Source organism: Syngnathus typhle, linkage group LG7 (genome assembly GCF_033458585.1).
Source record: "Syngnathus typhle isolate RoL2023-S1 ecotype Sweden linkage group LG7, RoL_Styp_1.0, whole genome shotgun sequence".
NCBI classification, from domain to species: Eukaryota; Metazoa; Chordata; class Actinopteri; order Syngnathiformes; family Syngnathidae; genus Syngnathus; species Syngnathus typhle.
This window is the reverse complement of record NC_083744.1, coordinates 4,819,590-4,839,790: the sequence shown is the minus strand read 5'-3', so window position 1 is coordinate 4,839,790 and position 20,201 is coordinate 4,819,590. Positions and strand designations below refer to the sequence as shown.

The window sequence follows — 20,201 nt, the reverse complement described above, 5'->3', positions numbered from 1 at the left end:
TGAGTGAAAGGTTCGACAAACTGGCTGCAGGACGTATGGTGATGCGGTAGGACGTTTTGCCGGTTCCTTTTTGAATGCCTGATGACACATTGAGTGAATGTGTCAGAGGGGGGAGTTACATTTAAATGAGTAAGTAGATATAAAAGCTATTTGTGACATTCAATGTTTTTTCGGATTCAATTATTTTTGAGGCTTTAACAGGACGTGCCAGAATTCAACAGGCAGTGATGGAAGGAGCAGAAGAAGCAGCTCGAAAGGAAAGGAGTTACTGGGAGACAACAATCTGGAATGGATGCAAAGCGTGGAATCACGTGGGCCTCTGGATCATAGGAGTAGATGCCGAGAACGCTCTGAGGTTCTACTGAGCACTTCGATGAGACGACGACCACCAGTCATCCCCGTGCCCCAATCAACCCCAAAAGAGAAGATTTAGTTTGCAGACGACTGGTTATGGAGATGTCGTCTACTGGGGGTGACCGAAGGGGGCCGGGAGGACTTCCGGCCTACGCTGGGCATAGCTGCTTTTTTCATTGCAACTCAAGGTTTTGTGCTGTTGTCATCGTTAAATACTGGCAGTGGCTCCCGATTATTGCAGACCCCGTGGACGCTGACCGGGGCCTGGAAAGAGACTCTGAGGACGGTGGAGTGGACATAAAGATTTTGGATGGACGGCAGGCCCTGAGCAGTGATCCCGGGGCAAATTCACTACTGAGCATTCAGTGGACTGGACTTTGCATCGACAGGCACTTACATATGCAAGGGGGGCAACACTGAGGGCGCTTCAACGTTTCAGTATGCTGTGATATTGCGTCAATATTTTATCAATCGGTACTTTATCTGATGACTACATGCTGCAATTACTTTATCTTATTCATTTAACTTTTCACATGTTAACATTGACAATGCAGTTTGACTGTTTAGCGGTCGGTGAACTTGTCATTTATTTTCCTTCTGTTTTGTGAGTTCATACTGTTTTGTGGATTGTGATATGTGCCAAGACTCCTTGTACCTGGCTAACGCCAGGTGGAAGGAATCACTGAGGATGTTAGAAAGGGGCTCCCTCTTTTTCCGTGTCATTAGACTGGCAGGGTTTTTTCTCGAGGGAGGGACGGCAACTTTTCGAGGTTTCTAACGGACCACGCCAAATTCATTACTTCACAAATTATTGACGGTATTGAGATACTACCTAAGGGGGGTGGTTATCGTCATTTGAATAATGTGGACTTCAATTTTCTTCATTCGTGGTTCCTGAGAGGCCTCAGATTGCTGTCAGGGAGCAATTGAATACCAAAGTAGTTTGAGCTTTCCTAGTTGAAATAACCTTAAGTAGCATGCCTCGAGCGTGATATAGGCTGTACAGGTATAGGCCAAATTGTAGACGTGATCAGAAAATTTGGTTGGGTGAAGATTTTTGGGTGTTTACCGATGTCATCTCTTTTTGGACCGTTTTCGGGACATTTATAAAGTCCCGGAGGGGGGAATGAGGTAAATTTTGGATTCTATGCGTCACTGTATGTCACCTTAAATGGCGACCTTGCAGCAGTGAGAAGACCCTAAGCTATTTTTGCGGTACAGAGAAGCTCTAGTTTCAGTAATGTGTAGGTACTTAGAATATGGAAGGGCCATTCGTCCGTGACCAGGAAGACCTTTGTCCATGCACTTTTAAGGGCATCGGAAGTAACCAGTAGAGTGAGACTCGGACCGCAGCTGTTGTCTTACGAGGTACAAATGATGGGGGAGAACAGATAGAGAAGAGGGGAGAGCGCGAAGAGCAAGGAGCGCGCAGGGCGCAGAGGCGCGAAGGACAAGAGCAGGCGCGCAAGGGCGCAAGGGGCAAGGGCGCAAGGGCGCAAGGGGCAAGAGCAAGAAGCGCGAGGGCCTTTTTGGGGCGAACATCTGTGCTGTCAAGAGCTGAAACATCTTTGCTCTTGGGGCCACCCTAACTTTTGGAGAGACATCACTTTGACATCGGTTGAATAAATCTTTTCCCAATCAGCCGAGTGTCACCGAAGTGCTTCCTTACCCGGACCAGCCATCGTCCACTGAGTGTTTTGTTGGAGACCAGCGAAACAACAAAGACCATTCACCACATTTTCTTTAAATTCATCCGCGTTCTGCCATTGAAGCGGGGTGCATTCAAAAACCAGTCGTACAGACGGAAACGTTTTGTGATCAAATCTTTCATAACGAGAATGATTTGAGTGAATTGATTTGAATGAATAATTGAGACGAAATTTCAGTTCTGAAGGCTCCTTTTGTCCCAAGCAAAGTGACAGATGGTGGGGAGGGGGGATACAAATTGTAAAATCGATTCACTCAAATCATTCTCGTTATGAAAGATTTGATCACAAAACGTGTGTGGCTTTTTCTTAAATGAACACGTTTGACATTGCTATCGTGTCAGCTTTTAATTATATTGCGCTGTCATGTTAAAGCAAATTAATAAATGCAACAGTATTAATTTGCTTTGAAAATACCTGAGTAATAAAATAAAATGGATGGATGGATGGATGGATGGATGGATGGATGGATGGATGGATGGATGGATGGATGGATGATCACAATTAAGTAGAAAGTCTCCTTTGTAATATATACTCCTTGTAGCCTGTACCCAAAAAGAGGAGTTTCTTTGCATCGATGTTTATGCAAAGAGCTCACGTGATTATATTGTTGCGTTTTGGTGAAGTGAATGAGTGTTCCGTCTGTACGACTGGTCTTTGAATGCACCCCGCTTCAATGGCAGAACGCGGATGGCATCAAATGAGAAGAATCCTTTATAAAAAATTAAAATTGACTGAGCAAACGTGAGTTCTTCATGTTTTTGTTGAAAACAACATAGTGCTGACGCCTAAAGGGAAATGTACTTTCGGCAGTTTGCAAACACATTTGATTAAGGCTCCGTTAGACACATATAATCATATCAATATAATTTCTAGTAGTAGTGTGGTCGCTTAATAAGTGGAAAGGAATGTGCAGGCTACATGAATTTGTTTTCTTCAAAGTATTGTGCAACAGGAGGTCCAGAAAGGGAGCATATCTCAAGGCCGATGGGAACGCGAAAAACAACTCGTCTTTGTGGTCCAGACACCTGTGCTGAGCAAGGGGAAACCCAAACGAGGAGGAGATGACCATCGACCAATCACCACACAATCTTTAGCATGTTTGAATATTCATATTGTGTTTCTTTAAAACTGGGCAACCCGGAAGAATGTGTCGTCTTTCTGGTCACAAAGGCACACGGGTTTTTGTGGTAAGGACCCAAAACCCAGGCGCCTGTATTAGCTTGCTTTGTCAAGATTAAACAATTGGTAAATTCAGTCTGATTGATCTACTGGTCTTGTCTTTGACAGAACGAACTCGCAAAATTGTTAGGTGCGCCAGTGTGTGGATTAGAACATAGCAATTCTTGTGTTAAGTGTTGATCAAAATTTGGAGTCAGATCAATAGCTAAAATCCGTATCCTAACACGCCGTACGACATGGGTTTTTCGCTTTCCAGATAAGGGGTCGTCACTAATTATTTGTGTTTAGATAAATGTCTGAGCTATAATGGTGTAATTAATGATTAAAACTGGAAAGTATCTGTTTATTGTATTCGTTTATATGTTTAATAAAGACAAAGCCATCACAAAACTGTTGTAATTATTTAGATTTTGATCTAAATTAGCCTTGAATAAAGACTAAGCAGTCACATGAATTAACAGAAAAAAATGGACAGCCGGACTCGGACTCATGGCCAAGAGGCCGGACTCGGACTCGGAGCAAAAATCCGACCGAGTCCACAGCCCTGCTGTGTACTCTCATGTAGTTTGTAGTTCGCCACCAACCAACGATCCACTAGTTCGGTGCGTTTGTATTTCTAGACAGGACTTGTGTAGTCCACTGTACAGTCCCTCCAAGGACCCGCCCCTTCTCTGGTTTTCTCTGCCTGGTCTTGGTCAGGTGTCTGTGGTACAGCGACGCAAACGTTCCGATTGGGAAACCGATTCAGGTTTGTGTTGGGACAAACGCTGAGAAGGCCATGCTCAGACGGATATTACAAATGGTAAGCTTCTACGACAACATTCCGCGCTATATGAGGTTTAGTGGAGCCAAATATGATTTTTTTTTTTTTTTTTTTTAAACGTAGGCCCATCCCTGGTTTATACAGGAGGCGCCCCTTTTAAATCACAACCTGTCGCGGATGGGCGGTGTCATGTGTTCGAGACGACGGTTTGCTGACAATGGCGGAAAATAGCACATCGCGCCAAGTCGCGGTCAAGCGCTTCTTATGATGGGCGGCCAAAGTTAGCATTTGATACTAACCCGTTTAAATTGAGGAAGGCTACTTTATTCAGTGGCGTTATCGACAGAGAACGTAAATTTTACAATAAAAAAAACACCGCTGCATAGTTTGGCAGCCTGGAAAAACACGTGAGGGTGTTATATATAAAGATAACATCACTGGCCAGCAAATACACGCACTTTATCTGTTTCCGTTAGCTATACAATGTTGGGTTGATTCATCAACCATTTCTTAAATGCTAATGCCCATTAGCCCTATTCTAACTGATCTTCTTTTCTTTTTTTTTTTGCAGTTTAACCACCTATTTAGTCGTGAATTACCATGCGATAATTTAATACATCTCATTCACTGGGACTTTAATCTTTAATTCCCATCCCTACTCATGATCTCACAAAAACGGTGGGACTTCTGGATATGCACGAGTATTGGGAACATTGTAAGATGGGGATGTCAATGAGAAAATACTTCTTTCGGGAAACACTTAATGGTGTCTGGGGAACCCACTTTTATTTATAAAAAATTAAGAGAAAAATGTTGCGTACATGTCACTGTTCATCGTCAAATACCCGGCCGGGGGAGACGTTGGCTTTCTCCACACTCATGTACATTTGTAGTCGTAAATATTAAACACTTTCATCAATTAAGATTGTTAGCCCCAACTTATTATTATTGAGATAAATCCACTGTAAACACATCCTAGACAGAAGGACAATCTTATAAAATAGTCAGGCATTTGACGTCCTTGGTCAGGAAGGGGATTAATCGGGACAGCCCGATTGTCTTTGTGTTTACCCAGAAGTAGGGGTGTAAATCGCGGGTTTTGTCACGATACGATATAATATCGATATAAAGAACTACGATACGATATTTGCCGATATCTTAAAGCCTGCTGCGATTCATTCACGATATATCGCGATATAGTGCTCTACGATCGATTTTTTTTTTTTTTAATAAAAAATATAGAACAATATCCTGATTTATAACAATTCATACGCGAAATCAACAAGGTACTGCAAACTCTTTATTTAGGAAATTACAAGAGTATTGTAGTATACAAATTCCTTACTTTAACACTGAACTTTGATGTCGTGTTTTTTCTTTAAATGTGCGGCGAGATTTGTGCTCCCTGAATATTTGATCACCGCATGGCAGGATTTACAAACTGCACGTGTCTTGTCCGTTGAGCCATCTTTTCTTTGGAATCCAAAGTGCTTCCAAACGAATGACTTGAAGCCTAAAGGGGAGCAAATTTCCTCGTCTTTTTGGACACTAGCCATAGCAGCAGCCCAGGAGCCGCGTTGTCCCCTCCCCTTTCACGTGCGTGATCTGCTCACAACACAACAACGCCGGGCGCACTGCTCCCGAAAAGAGGAAGCAAGCAACAATGAACTGGATTTCAAAATAAAGTCGCGTCTAATGTCCGAGGTCAAACACGGCGATATAAATCGATGTTTACCTTTAGCATCGATGCCAACAAATCGCAGAGCATTATATCGATTAATCGATGTGTATCGATGTATCGTTACACCCCTACCCAGAAGCCTATTTTATTTGATCGACACTTAGAGAAGTGAAAACCTTACTGTGGTACCTTCACGTAAGTGTGGCCCAAGTCACATAAAAGCTGTCACTCTGTCAATTCTTTTTTTGTGTACGATATGAATTTTTAGCCACAAGTCAGTTTCAGATCGGCCGCTTCCTCAATGAAGTGGGGAAAAATATTGAATTAAAGTGGCGCTTTGAGATACAAGTTTAATTCGCTCACACTTAGTTTGATTCGCTCACACTTGTACATCAAATCCCATTTCCTCATTGAAATGAATAGAACGTCACTCCAGACCAATGGAAAAAAAGTGCAATGTTTTTTGTATAGCACTCTATAATACTTTATTTGATAAACAAGATCGAGTAATCAGTTTGCGCATCATGAGTTAATGCTGCAATCCAACTCGTTCTGCAGCTCCTTCTGGTGTACCGCCTTGGCCACTAGGAGGGAGTATAATACTGTACTGTCATGCTGTATAAGAAGAAGAAGCACTATTCTTTGATTGTATTTACAAAGAACAGTGCTTCCTCATCCTTTACACTGCTATTGCTATAAGTGACTCATGCTGTAATATGAGTCATTTTTCGTACTAGTTGAAGGATTAATGTCTGTGAGTATTGCTATATTATTTGTGTATATGTGTCACTCCACTATTTGTGTTCAAGTATGTAAAGTAAAGAAAGCTTTTTTAAGGCAACGCCACGTGGTTGGTTGAAATGCGATATGTGGAACTTGCTTTGTTAGTCATGTTTACTTTGATTCTAAACTTCAACGGCAAGTAGCATTAATCAGCATGAAGCCTCATTTGTTTTCCAATAATCTTTTACTGTCTCCCAAATTACCTCAGATGACAATTCATAGCCTTGTTGCTCTTTAATCTGCGGATTTTTTGAGATTGGATCAATAGAACCTCTGCAATCCATATTTGGATCCTCATTTGTGTTAATACATGATGGAGCAAGAATCACTTTCACACCGTGGACTGAATTCTTAACAATACATTTACTGATTACCATGATCATCCCCATCAATTATCCTGGGGCTCAATTTGAAGGTACAACCATGACTAATCACAAGTTAATTGCAGCGAAGTTGGACATTTATAGAGCTATAACTATGCCTAGCAGGAATTCTAAACAAAAATGATTCCTGTCTTTAATTTAGGGAAGACCGATCAAGGTTGCGACAAGAGGTCCAGGACCTTCATACATCGGTTAAGGTATGTGCTTTCTTCACATTTCACTTCACTTCAAACTTCACTTTAAACTGCACAGTCATTTGTGTTCATTTAAATATTTATTTGATTCGCTTTTGTCAGGTCTAAATACCATCAGACATTTAACCACACGGTGGAAGGAAGAGGAGAAAAGAACCAGAACAGGTTTACTCGCGAGGAGAACGATAGAGAGAGGAAACTCGGTTACAATCTCAAAATCAAAGTCAAAGTCTGCTTTATTGTCAACATCGTCACATGCCGAGACGCACAAAGACATCGAAATTACGTTTTCCCTATCCCCCGGTGACAAATCATATTACACGATATGTCTGAAGACGTATTACAAGTAAACAACGCAATATAAAAAACAAGAAGGCACAATCTCCATCAATTCTGAGTTCTCCCTCCACGTGCTCCTCTATTTAATGTTTTGGTTGCTCTGCTTACAGAGGCGTTGCTACACTAAAGGGAGGGAAGATTGTGTCTGTAGCAACGTTGATTAGCTAAGGAATGTAGTGTGGTGTGAATTAGCACTTCATTGTCGGCCCGTGACCCCCGCAGAGTTTGTCCATCTGTTCTTCTCCAGCTGTTGGCCGAGTAGTCCGCGAGTGAGATCAGATAACTTCAATTGCCCCTTTCCTGTGGAACAATGCAACTCAACCTTGGCTAGACTTTATCTACTTAGTAAATTAACACGCAATAAGAATGAGTGACTTGTCCTAAACACTTGAACAAACATTGAGTAAATATGGGATAACTTGTAACAATCTATGAACCAAACCTACAGTTAACTAAAAGGAATGAAGTTTCTTTCAACCAAATAAGAACATTTCGCCTATGCAAATAAGCTCTGCTCATTGTTAGTGAAGGCCTCTTACAGGAACAAAAACACACAGATAACATAAGGACAGGAAGGATACATATATGGCTGACAGGGATCAAAAGACATCCCTGTCACTAAAGAGAAAGAACCTAGATAAAAGGAAAGCCATAAACTCGTAAATGACAAGGCTTTACTTCAATGATTCCAACAGCTTTCTATTTAGGAAGAAAGATGGTTTTCCGGGGAGCTGAAAAAAGAATTAGACAAAGTCCAAGGAGACCTGAAGCAAGTAATTCCTTCAAGATGTTTCACCTTGTGTTAAAGAGGCTTCACTCATTAGAAATGTTGTGAAATAGTTTGTTATCAACACTGTGGGGATGCTTTGTCTTGTGGTATGGTGTCACAATGTTTTCCCTCAATCCCACAGAATGACGGACAGATGAGCTCAGAGGATTCAGGTGGGGCCTGCAAAACACCCACATGTATGCATATGCAAGATGATAACAATGTCACTAATGTGTGTTTCTGCCCCCCCCCCCCCCCACACACACACACACAGTACTAGAAATGAAGTTAAAGGGATCTGAGACGGTGGCCCGGCTGGCCGCAGAGATAGTAGGTTAGTGTGTGCAAGGGAATAACGTCCCATCGATGCCCAGTCCATCCACTTGGCTGAGCTTTTATTATATCTTTGCTATATTGATGAACTAAGTTGGTCTTGTGTCAATCTCTAGATATAAAGTCCCGTTATGACAAAGAGAAGAGTTTAAGGGAAGCTGCTGACCAGAAGACTGAGCTGCTTCAGCAAGAGAATGAGAAACTCCAGACTGAACTGGTACAACAAACAATACATCGTTAATATTAGGCGACTCTGGGCATGTGAAAACATTTGATACACATTTGTGATCAATTTGACTTGACAATAAGTTTGTGCCTATTCTCGATGGTATTAGAATACATGAGCATTGCCCTCATTGAAAAGATCAAGAAAAATGTTGAACGTCGTTGAGCACTTGTCCAAAAATGGCCAGCGCGCATGCACCTATGGATGAACTAGACATGCAGTCTTGTCGGCAAATTATGTCTCGCGCTTGTAAGAATTGAAATCTTTATTTAAGTTATGACTCCACTTGTCAATCATTCGTTAGTTCTTTTAAGCACTGAAGCAGGCTGCAAAAACGTATTACAAAAAAATATCTATTTTGGCATCACGCTCCAACTTAGAATGTTTCACAACCGGTTCCTTTTTGTCTACCTCAAATGGGTAGGGGAAGGGGAGCTTTATGTCAACCTTCAAGACGTCATGTCACACAGACTGCAGTACCTAATCCTATTCATAGCTCCCTTTCTCATTGTAGTGCTACTACAAGAGTCAGCATTTCTGTCCCTGAAAGGAAACGTAAAATTGAGTTGGTGCAGTATTAGTATTTTTTTTTAACCAAGCACCACCACAGACTTGTAGATTAGACACTCTGTCATTCTTTTCGTTCTTCCAGTCTGCTGTCAAACATGTTAAGCAGCAAAACAATGTCTCGTGGTATGAAGGGTTTGATTTGATGGTTGTGGGTGAAGGTTTATGCCTTCACGCACTGTTACCTTTGTAACACTACGATGACCTACGATTGTCAGGAGGATAGATTTGGGGCTAAAATCACGGCGATAATCCTGTCTTGTGGCTATTTTTGTCACCTCCTCTTGCACTCTTCCGAGAAGCAAGCCACAGATGAGCAGGTGGCCACCCTGAGGCGCAAAGTTGACGACACGACGGCAGCCATGCAGGAGCTGGGCCGAGAGAACCAGTCCCTCCGGGTTAGTGAGCCACAGAGCCTACCTTTTCAGAGAAGAGCTGCTTCATATTTGCTGCGTTTGGTTCTTACGATTAAGCAGTCCCAGAGTCTTGCCAGGAAATGGGCAGAGGATCACGAGGTGCGGAACTGCATGACGTGTCACAAAGGCTTCTCTGTCACTGTCAGGAAGGTAAGAAGGAAGTTCAGATAAGTCTGAAGGCCATTCACACGATAACAAGACTCCAACCGGCGGCATTATGACCGATCAGCAGAATAAAATCCAACGGCGTCTGTACTCTAAAAATGCTCCGATACCATGACACACAATCTCGCTCTTTTTTTCTCTTTGCCTTGTCCAAGTGTCAAGTAAACTGCGGTTACATATACGTAGCAACAGTGAAATAAAACTTACTGTTGACAAATTGACACAGATGAAGACAAAGCACATTTTTGGGTATCATTTTGTTAAGTAAATAGGTAAAGGTTTTGTTCGTTTACCAAATGGAGTATAATTTCAGTTCGTTTATTTTTATTTAAAAAAAACATTTTTGTTTTTATCTTTCATTCATTGACAAAAATGTTTTGTCAACTTTTGTTTGAGTTATTTCATTTCTTTTCATTACCTATAATAACCTTGACTCTGACTGAAGAAAGGTTTTAGGTTACGAGTGCAATTTATGCAAATGATGTAATCTTGATCAAAGTCAAAAAGTCAAAGTCAGCTTTATTGTCAATCTCTCCACATGTCACAACACACACAGAGACCGAAATTACGTTTTTCTCTATCCCACGGTGACGAGACACATAACACGATAGACGTACAAGTACGCGACACAATATAAAAACAAGAAGGAAAAAATTCAAACAATCAATAGTAAGAGTGATGAATAAATAATAAATAAACAGATAACACAATAAATAAGAGGAGCAAAACGGAGCCAGCAAGCATAGCGCAAAAGTAAAAAACATCATAACATCACCACTCTGATAGATGTTAATTAAAACATGTTAATTTCTGTGGTTTTAATTGTAGTTTTAGGTGTACTCCATCATTCTGAGGAATAAGTATTTTTGATTCTCATGTCATGAGTAATTGAAAATATTCGCCACAGCTGGCATCCTAATGCACATTGTACGCCTCCGCAAACTTCAACCACAAAAATAAACTTGCCGTTATATGAACATTTTCACCCTCTTATTTTGTGTGCATTGTCATTTTCTTGCAGCATCACTGCAGACAGTGCGGAAAGATTTTCTGCGCCGAGTGTTCGTCAAGGAAGGCCTTGATGCCGTTCTCCACAAAACCCGTGCGGGTTTGCGAGACGTGTTTTGAGGAGCTGCAAGGCTGAGTCAACTCTCAAGGCAAAAACATGGGATTTCATGAATCGGTTCATTTTTGTGCAGCTTTTGACACCTCTGATGGCTGATCAGTTACTGCATGTTGCCTTTGTGTGGCAGCCCATTTGTGTGTGCGTGCGCACGTTTATCTGTTGACATTGTTGTATATGATGACCAAAGAATGTGAGGAGAGGAAAAACTCAAGTTTCATGTTTCAGTTAAATCATCTTGTCAAGTTCAGTTCTTAACACAGCACTGCACGCCGTGGCTGACATTCTTTTATCGTGCCACATTTCTATTGTGCGTGTTAATGTCTTTAAAAGAGGTGGTGCTTGTTTTTTTTCATGTTCTTTTGTTTGCGAGTGTGGGTTAAGTGTCAGGATGCACATTGCACGACCTGCAGACTTTAATGCTCAATTTATGTCTCGCGCTTGTAAGAATTGAAATCTTTATTTAAGTTATGACTCCACTTGTCAATCATTCGTTAGTTCTTTTAAGCACTGAAGCAGGCTGCAAAAACGTATTACAAAAAATGTATATTTTGGCATCACGCTCCAACTTAGAATATTTCACAACCGGTTCCTTTTTGTCTACCTCAAATGGGTAGGGGAAGGGGAGCTTTATGTCAACCTTCAAGACGTCATGTCATATAGACTGCAGTACCTAATCCTATTCATAGCTCCCTTTCTCATTGTAGTGCTACTACAAGAGTCAGCATTTCTGTCCCTGAAAGGAAACGTCAAATTGAGCTGGTGCAGTATTAGTATTTTTTTTTAACCAAGCACCACCACAGACTTGTAGATTAGACACTCTGTCATTCTTTTCGTTCTTCCAGTCTGCTGTCAAACATGTTAAGCAGCAAAACAATGTCTCGTGGTATGAAGGGTTTGATTTGATGGTTGTGGGTGAAGGTTTATGCCTTCACGCACTGTTACCTTTGTTTAGGTGGGCCAACATGTATTAAATAGTGATAAGAAATATTTTGTAATGCACACTCACTTGAATCAGTTCATTTTCTAATTCCTGGCAATGAAAAACGTAAATAAAACATTCATAATTCTGTCATGTTTCCACTCTGAATTCTTACATTGTGTTAGGAACGTCGTATAGTGTACATATTTTTTAACCTAAGATATTTTTCCCACATGAGGTAATTCCATAGTACACAAAGAAGTGGGAAGAGACATGTTTTATAACTCCCACCATTAACATGGTTTATACCTTGCACAACTCATTTGGGAGGGAAAAAGAGCGCACACCCACTTACTTTGTACAAAAGACATTGAGGTAAACTGAGAAGCATTCCTATTCATCCACACCAAGAATAATGACAAATTTACCAGGAATTGATCTGGTACTCATTGTTGTAAATCTGAATATTTTTCTGTTTTCACTGTCTTTGTAGTTGTATCATTGTTTTTCTTATACGTTAGCACTTTGTTGAAACAAACTGGTTGCATAAAGTTGTATTGTAAAATAAAGTCAATTATTAAATTCCATCCATCCATCCATCCATCCATCCATCCATCCATCCATCCATCCATCCATCTTCTTCCGCTTATCCGGGGTCGGGTCGCGGAGGCAGCAGCTTCAGGAGGGACTCCCAGACTTCCCTCTCCCCAGCCACTTCATCTAACTCATCCCGGGGGATCCCAAGGCGTTCCCAGGCCAGCTGAGAGACATAGTCTCTCCAGCGCGTCCTGGGTCGTCCCCGGGGTCTCCTACCGGTGGGACATGCCCGGAACACCTCCCCAGGGAGGCGTCCAGGAGGCATCCTGATGAGATGCCCGAGCCACCTCATCTGGCTCCTCTCAACGTGGAGGAGTAGCGACTCTACTCCGAGTCTCTCCCGGATGACCGAAATTCTCACCCTATCTCTAAGGGAGAGCCCGGTCATCCTGCGGAGAAAACTCATTTCGGCCGCTTGTATCCGGGATCTCGTTCTTTCGGTCACGACCCATAGCTCGTGACCATAGGTGAGGGTAGGAGCGTAAATCGACCGCTAAATTGAGAGCTTTGCCTTTTGGCTCAGTTCTCTCTTTACCACGACGGATCGGTACAGAGTCCGCATTACTGCCGACGCTGCACTGATCCGCCTGTCGATCTCGCGCTCCATCCTCCCCTCACTCGTGAACAAGACCCCAAGATACTTAAACTCCTCCACTTGGGGCAGGATCTCATCCCCGATCCGGAGAGGGCATTCCACCCTTTTCCGATCGAGGACCATGGACTCGGATTTGGAGGTGCTGACCCTCATCCCAACCGCTTCGCACTCGGCTGCAAACCGCTCCAGTGAGAGCTGGAGATCACAGCCTGAAGAAGCCAACAGCACCACGTCGTCTGCAAAAAGCAGAGACGCGATGCTGAGGTCCCCAAACCGGACACCCTCAACGGCTCGGCTGCGCCTAGAAATTCTGTCCATAAAAATTATAAACAGAATCGGTGACAAAGGGCAGCCTTGGCGGAGTCCAACCCTCACTGGGAACGAATCCGACTTACTCCCGGAAATGCGGACCAAACTCTGGCATCGGTGATACAGGGACCGAACCGCCCTTATCAGTTGGCTCGGTACCCCGTACTCCCGAAGCACCCCCCACAGGACCTCCCGAGGGACACGGTCGAACGCCTTCTCCAAGTCCACAAAACACATGTGGACTGGTTGGGCGAACTCCCATGCACCCTCGAGGATCCTGCTGAGGGTGAAGAGCTGGTCCACTGTTCCACGGCCAGGACGAAAGCCACACTGTTCCTCCTGAATCCGAGGTTCGACCTCCCGACGGACCCTCCTCTCCAGCACCCCTGAATAGACCTTACCAGGGAGGCTGAGGAGTGTAATTCCCCTGTAATTGGAACACACCATCCGGTCCCCCTTCTTAAAGAGGGGAACCACCACCCCAGTCTGCCAATCCAGAGGCACTGTCCCCAATGTCCACGCGATGCTGTAGAGACGTGTCAGCCATGACAGCCCCACAGCATCCAGAGCCCTTAAGAAATCCGGGCGGATCTCATCCACCCCCGGGGCCTTGCCACCGAGGAGTTTTTTAACTACCTCAGTGACTTCAACCCCAGAGATTGGAGAGTCCGCCTCAGAGTCCCCAGGCCCTGCCTCCACAATGGAAGGCGTGTCGGTGGAATTGAGGTCTTCGAAGTATTCTCCCCACCGACACACGACGTCCCGAGTCGAGGTCAGCAGCACGCCATCTCCACTGTAAACAGTGTTGACGTTGCACTGCTTCCCCCTCCTGAGACGCCGGATGGTGGACCAGAATTTCCTCGAAGCCGTCCGGAAGTCATTCTCCATGGCCTCGCCAAACTCCTCCCACGCCCGGGTTTTTGCCTCAGCAACCGCCGAAGCCGCGTTCCGCTTGGCCATCCGGTACCTGTCAGCTGCCTCGGGAGTCCCGCAGGCCAAAACGGCCCGATAGGACTCCTTCTTCAGCTTGACGGCATCCCTTACCGCCGGTGTCCACCAGCGGGTTCGGGGATTGCCGCCACGACAGGCACCAATGACCTTACGGCCACAGCTCCGGTCGGCCGCCTCAACAATGGAGGCGCGGAACAAGGTCCTCTCGGACTCAATGTCCCCCGCCTACCCCGGGACGTGGGAAAAGTTCTGCCGGAGGTGGGAGTTGAAGCTCTTCCTGACAGGGGATTCCGCCAGACGTTCCCAGCAGACCCTCACAGAACGTTTGGGTCTGCCAGGTCGGACCGGCATCTTCCCCCACCATTGGAGCCAACCCACCACCAGGTGGTGATCAGTTGACAGCTCCGCCCCTCTCTTCGCCCGAGTGTCCAAAACATGCGGCCGCAAATCCGATGACACGACTACAAAGTCGATCATCGAACTGCGGCCTAGGGTGTCCTGGTGCCAAGTGCACACATGGACACCCTTATGTTTGAACATGGTGTTCATTATAGAAAATCCGTGTCGAGCACAGAAGTCCAATAATAGAACACCGCTCGGGTTCAGATCGGGGGGGCCGTTCCTCCCAATCACGCCCTTCCAGGTCTCACTGTCATTGCCCACGTGAGCATTGAAGTCACCCAGTAGAACGATGGAGTCCCCAGAAGGAGCGCTCTCCAGCACCTCCTCCAGGGACTCCAAAAAGGGTGGGTACTCTGAACTGCCGTTTGGTGCATAGACACAAACAACAGTCAGGACCCGTCCCCCCACCCGAAGGCGGAGGGAGGCTACCCTCTCGTTCACCGGGGTGAACCCCAATGTGCAGGCGCCCAGCCGGGGGGCAATAAGTATACCCACACCTGCTCGACGCCTCTCACCGTGGGCAACTCCAGAGTGGAAGAGAGTCCAGCCCCTCTCGAGAGGGCTTGTACCGGAACCCAAACTGTGCGTGGAGGCAAGTCCGACTATATCTAGTCGGAACTTTTCTGCCTCGCACACCAGCTCGGGTTCCTTTCCAGCCAGAGAGGTGACATTCCATGTCCCAAGAGCCAGCTTCTGCAGCCGGGGATCAGACCGCCAAGGTCCCTGCCTTTGGCCGCCGCCCAGCTTGCAATGCACCCGACCCCTTTGGCCCCTCCCACAGGTGGTGAGCCCATGGGAAGGGGAACCCATGTTTCTTTTTCGGGCTGGCCCCTTCCATGGGGCCCGGCCACCAGACGCTCGCCTTCGAGCCCCGCCTCCAGGCCTGGCTCCAGAGGGGGGCCCCGGTGACCCGCGTCCGGGCGAGGGAAAACGTGGTTCAATAATTGTTTGCATCATAAGGGGTAATGTGAGCCGTGCTTTGTCTGGCCCCTCACCTAGGACCCGTTTGCCATGGGCATGAAGCCCCAGACAACATGGCTCCTAGGATCATAGGGGCACGCAAACCCCTCCACCACGATAAGGTGACGACTCACGGAGGGGAAATTATTAAATTAACAAGTTAAGTTAAAAAGTTAAGTAAATTAATGAGTAAATTAGGTCAATTCAAAAACACCCAATGTGATCCCATACCTTTTTATATAAAGAGAAACACTGTACCAAAATGTATTACATGTCCAAAGTTTTATTGGTAGACTACTACAGCAGTTGACTGTGTACGTACGACATGCTAGTGGAATCATAGTCATTGGTGACACGGAAGAGTGAAGTGCCGGCGCACAACTGGGCATGTGCAATGGCATCTCGTGTAGCGGGACATTTCAGATCTGAGAAGATTCCAACCACAGTGAATCGTTTTTTACTCGTGGCTGCCGAGAGTCCAGCTTAAGCAGGGCCGATACGGCCTCCTCTATCTTCGATAGCCATGCTCTCTGGAAAACAGACACACCCTAGTAGCACTCATACTTTTCCTTTTGAATACAAAGTCAGGAAGAATAAAGCTTTACTAAAGGGTACCGTCCAGTTTTACAGTAATTACTGAAACAAACATTCATCTATACTATCATCGGTGCAGTGACTGACAGCCAGGTAGCATAAATAGCACAGTAATTTATCCAAAGTATGCACAGATGAAGCTGAGCTGGCAAAGGGAGTCAAAACGATGTCAACAAATCTCCCGAAATAGTGTGTTGATGAATACAAATTGACAGAATGAAGAGAGTCTAGCTCGTAATTGGAATCAATAAATATAAAGAAATTTACCTTGGAAGACTCGGACACAGCCTGAAGGACAAACGCACCAATACACTGCTGGTAGCGGTTCTGGTGCGTGATTATAAAAGAATGAGGCAGCCCTGATGCTTTGGGAAAAAAAAAAAAAAATTCAACAATGAAATTATGTAAACCTCACAAGAAGTGCAGATGCATATCAACACTCTTGTTATTACTTGAGGCATTGAGCTGATCGATGTTCCTGAGCCGGAGTCGGTCCAGAGAGATGGGCTGGTCAAGAACCGTGAAGGTGCACCCTTCCTGGAGGCACAGAGGAAGTTCACAAGGAGCAAAAGCGACAGCAGGAGTTGGAGAACAACTACAGGTTTGTATGGGGCAAAGGCCAAGAGGAGTCCCAGTCTTCCAGCGACTCGGATGACGTGGATTTGTGAGCTAGCATGGCTAGATAGATAGATAGATAGATAGATAGATAGATAGATAGATAGATAGATAGATAGATAGATAGATAGATAGATAGATAGATAGATAGATAGATAGATAGATAGATAGATAGATAGATAGATAGATAGATAGATAGATAGATAGATAGATAGATAGATAGATAGATAGATAGATAGATAGATAGATAGATAGATAGATAGATAGATAGATAGATAGATAGATAGATAGATAGATAGATAGATAGATAGATAGATAGATACGACAGCCGTCCGTTCGGCAGCACCAACCTCGGGAATGAAGGCCCGCTTGGCCCACTCCCACACAGGCAGCCACACCAGTGCGTCTCTCAGTTGCTTGACCTTCTGATAGTTGTCCAACCATTTCACCTTTCCCTCCAGGTCACCTTAGAGGGAAGACAATGTTACTATTCGTAGTACATAATTACCTTCTTCTACTAGTAACAGGGTTCCAATTACACGGGAGGTTCCCACAAAGGTTACTTGAGCTGTCGCAAAGAAAAAAAACCTCATCGATTTCTTGGCCTTTTGTGCAAGAATCTTTCGCCAAATGAAGGAGCAGCCGAAATGCAAAGGAGAAGAAAATGTATTAGAAGTGATGCGAAGCAAGGCTCCAGCAATAGCTTATGTCCCCTCGCCAAAGTTGCTCTTTTTAAACTTGTCATGATGGATTGTTTATGACTTTTCAAGCATGAGTAAGCAATGTAAGACAAGCAGGTGAATTTGAGATCCAGATTCCAGTAGATGGTGCTAATGCTGCGCTTCAAATTTAGATGAGTGGGTGAATTCTGCCTTGTCCCGTCGATTATGAAAGAAAGGAAATGCAACAAATCTGATACTAGGCCTCTCACACTCCAACAGACCATGTACTGAACAATGTATAGTACAAAGAGAGTATGAGATGCGGTAGTTAGCAGCCAGTGTGCTTTGTGATCCTAAGAGAATGAAATAATGACGAACAGAGTGTTAGAGTGGTGCTCACTCTAACTTATTTTGCAAGAACCACACGGAGACAAGTTAGTCGTTTTGGGCACCTGCAGGTGGAGAGTTCACTCGTCGCTGTGTTTACAGCGATGGTCGAATGAAGTCTGACTCTCGCTTCCCACAAGAGCATCTTTATTAAGAGAAAAAGGGTGGGGGTGATAGTAGACTGAATAGACAAGTTAAAAAGCCCTTGACCTCTAGATTAGCAGAGCAGGGGATGTTTTACGACATTGTGTAGGATGAAACAAGCTAGGTTATTTATTACTGGTTACATACATTCCAACATAATCATAGATCAAGATAGTTTGGAAAACACTGACATATCCCTCCTGTTTTATCATATGATTATGTGAACCCGATCAACCAAACACAAGGAAGAAAATATAAAGAAGAACAGTAAAAATAATAAAACTAATAACAAAAAAAAAGATCAATAAAAAACTGAGACGACAGCGGACGTGCTGGGGAACGTGTAGGGTGAAACATGACAAAAACAACCAATGATAGCAATAACTTCCAGCGAAGAAGAGGTTTTCCCTCAATACTCCAGTTCAAACTTATTGTGTGATCTAAAAACCTGCTGGCCGATGTTAAATCGCAGGAAAAGTCTCACACGGTCCCTCTGCCTTAGGCGACCAGAATGCTATCAATAAGAAAATATAAATAAAGCCACGATCCGTTCCGAATGAAGTAGGACCCGTCCAATGGTACAGCCATGTTGGCAGGAGAGCCCTTACACCTTGAAATGGCTCTCCCATCCTGGCACACAGCGGTGATGTCCAAAGCTCCCATCCAGTTCCCTCCTGGAGAGCAGTTGTCGTGAATGCATCCGTGGGTCTTGTTTTCTTGGATGAAACACGTGTAGTCCATTCCAGGTAGCGTCCTGGTTTAGGCCACTTGTGGCATCTGTCGTCCTCCAACAGTCACATTGGGATTAATCCAAAATAGTTTGATCACAGATTCATTCCTGCGAGTCCAGGGCGGTAGGGGTAGCGTCACTGACCGACAGTACGGTGTTGATATCAATCTCCTCCCATGGATGCCATACATTTCGCTTCAGTGACATTCATTGCTCTGGCCTCCAAGTGAACTTGTGTGGAGCAAGGGGAGTTTTTGAACACACACATAACATCCCACCTGTGTGTGCGCTCTCACAGTGACCTTCACATACCGGTACCAAACGTTGGTTTCGTATGGGTTTCTGGGGTCTCATGACCAGTCCTCAAAGTTCTCATCGTGTGACCATCGTTTCCCACGGTCAACATTATCACTTGGTCTGTTCAGATGTGTCCATAGACCATAGCATGCTCCAACCACAACGCAGCAGAGGATCCACCTGGCATGTGGAGCCCCGTTGCTACTAAGATGACAGGAACACCGAGACATACCCCCGCCTAGCGGAGTTGGGATCGTTGTTCGCAGACTTTGCCACCGTCCCGAAATGAGGGGTCCAGCACTCCTTGTAGCTTGCAGTGGCTAAGGTGAATCCAGCTGGGTCGTTCAGCGATCTTCACTGCGGTGGGGGTAGTCAGCAAGACTTGGAATGGTCCCTCCCACCATGGCTGGCCCAGTTCTTTCCTTTGATGACCCTGATGTAGACCCAGTCTCCTGGATTGATGGGGTTGTCGACCTGTGAGGAGGAAAGATCAGGCGGCAGTAAATTTGCATTGGACATATCTTTCGGTTTGAGGGACCTGATCATATAATCTGCCAAGGACTGTTCTTCATCTGCCCTTTGCAACTCTTGTAGTCAATTGTAATGCCCTTTTTAACGAGGCAGATAGGAGTGTTTGAAAGAAGAGTTTGAGCACTTCCTAATGATTCCTCCTAACCAAAGACCGTTTATGACAGGGGCTTTCCCATTTATTGCCTCCTGTCTTAAAGGAGATTCCCTTATCCATGCCGTCTTCTTCCTAACACGTTCGCACCCACACAGGTTGTGCACATAAACGCACACACACCGAGCGCGCACCCAAGGCTCAGACAAACGACAACAGCCTGACACAACTTTACAGAGATTACGCACGAACACAGACCACAGACAAAGGGATTCTATACATCTCTCATGTAGCTTCTTTTGATAGAACCTCCTATTGGTAACTGTATAGCGGACTGTTCTGCATATAATCCCTTACTCAACTCCCTTGCTTCTACTTTTCCATGTCGGTGCAGTCGTAAGTGATCCCTATGACAGTCATTGTCTTGTTA

At 44.7% G+C, this 20,201-nt stretch overlaps 1 protein-coding gene and 1 long non-coding RNA gene across 9 annotated transcripts; one reads left to right on the top strand and one right to left on the bottom strand.

The window, feature by feature from the left end:
- The first annotated feature begins 6,322 nt into the window (after window positions 1-6,322).
- LOC133157274 (early endosome antigen 1-like) lies at window positions 6,323-12,056 on the top strand. Of its 8 annotated transcripts, XM_061283676.1 has the most exons (8): window positions 6,323-6,440; window positions 6,995-7,049; window positions 7,149-7,211; window positions 8,297-8,327; window positions 8,429-8,488; window positions 8,604-8,704; window positions 9,583-9,846; window positions 10,883-12,056. In XM_061283676.1, exons 4-8 carry the CDS (start codon window positions 8,309-8,311, stop codon window positions 11,003-11,005), a joined length of 567 nt encoding a protein of 188 aa, XP_061139660.1. In that variant the 5' UTR covers window positions 6,323-6,440; window positions 6,995-7,049; window positions 7,149-7,211; window positions 8,297-8,308; the 3' UTR covers window positions 11,006-12,056. The 8 variants fall into 8 exon arrangements, with proteins under 8 accessions (XP_061139660.1, XP_061139659.1, XP_061139656.1 ...); XM_061283675.1 differs by lacking the exon at window positions 7,149-7,211; XM_061283672.1 differs by having other exon boundaries at window positions 7,149-8,327.
- Window positions 12,057-15,996: 3,940 nt separating this feature from the next.
- LOC133157083 (uncharacterized) lies at window positions 15,997-17,267 on the bottom strand. Its single transcript, XR_009714937.1, has 3 exons — window positions 16,767-17,267; window positions 16,582-16,679; window positions 15,997-16,250 (listed from the first exon to the last, which is right to left on the bottom strand). It is a non-coding gene; the product is annotated as an uncharacterized LOC133157083 (long non-coding RNA).
- Window positions 17,268-20,201: the final 2,934 nt, after the last annotated feature.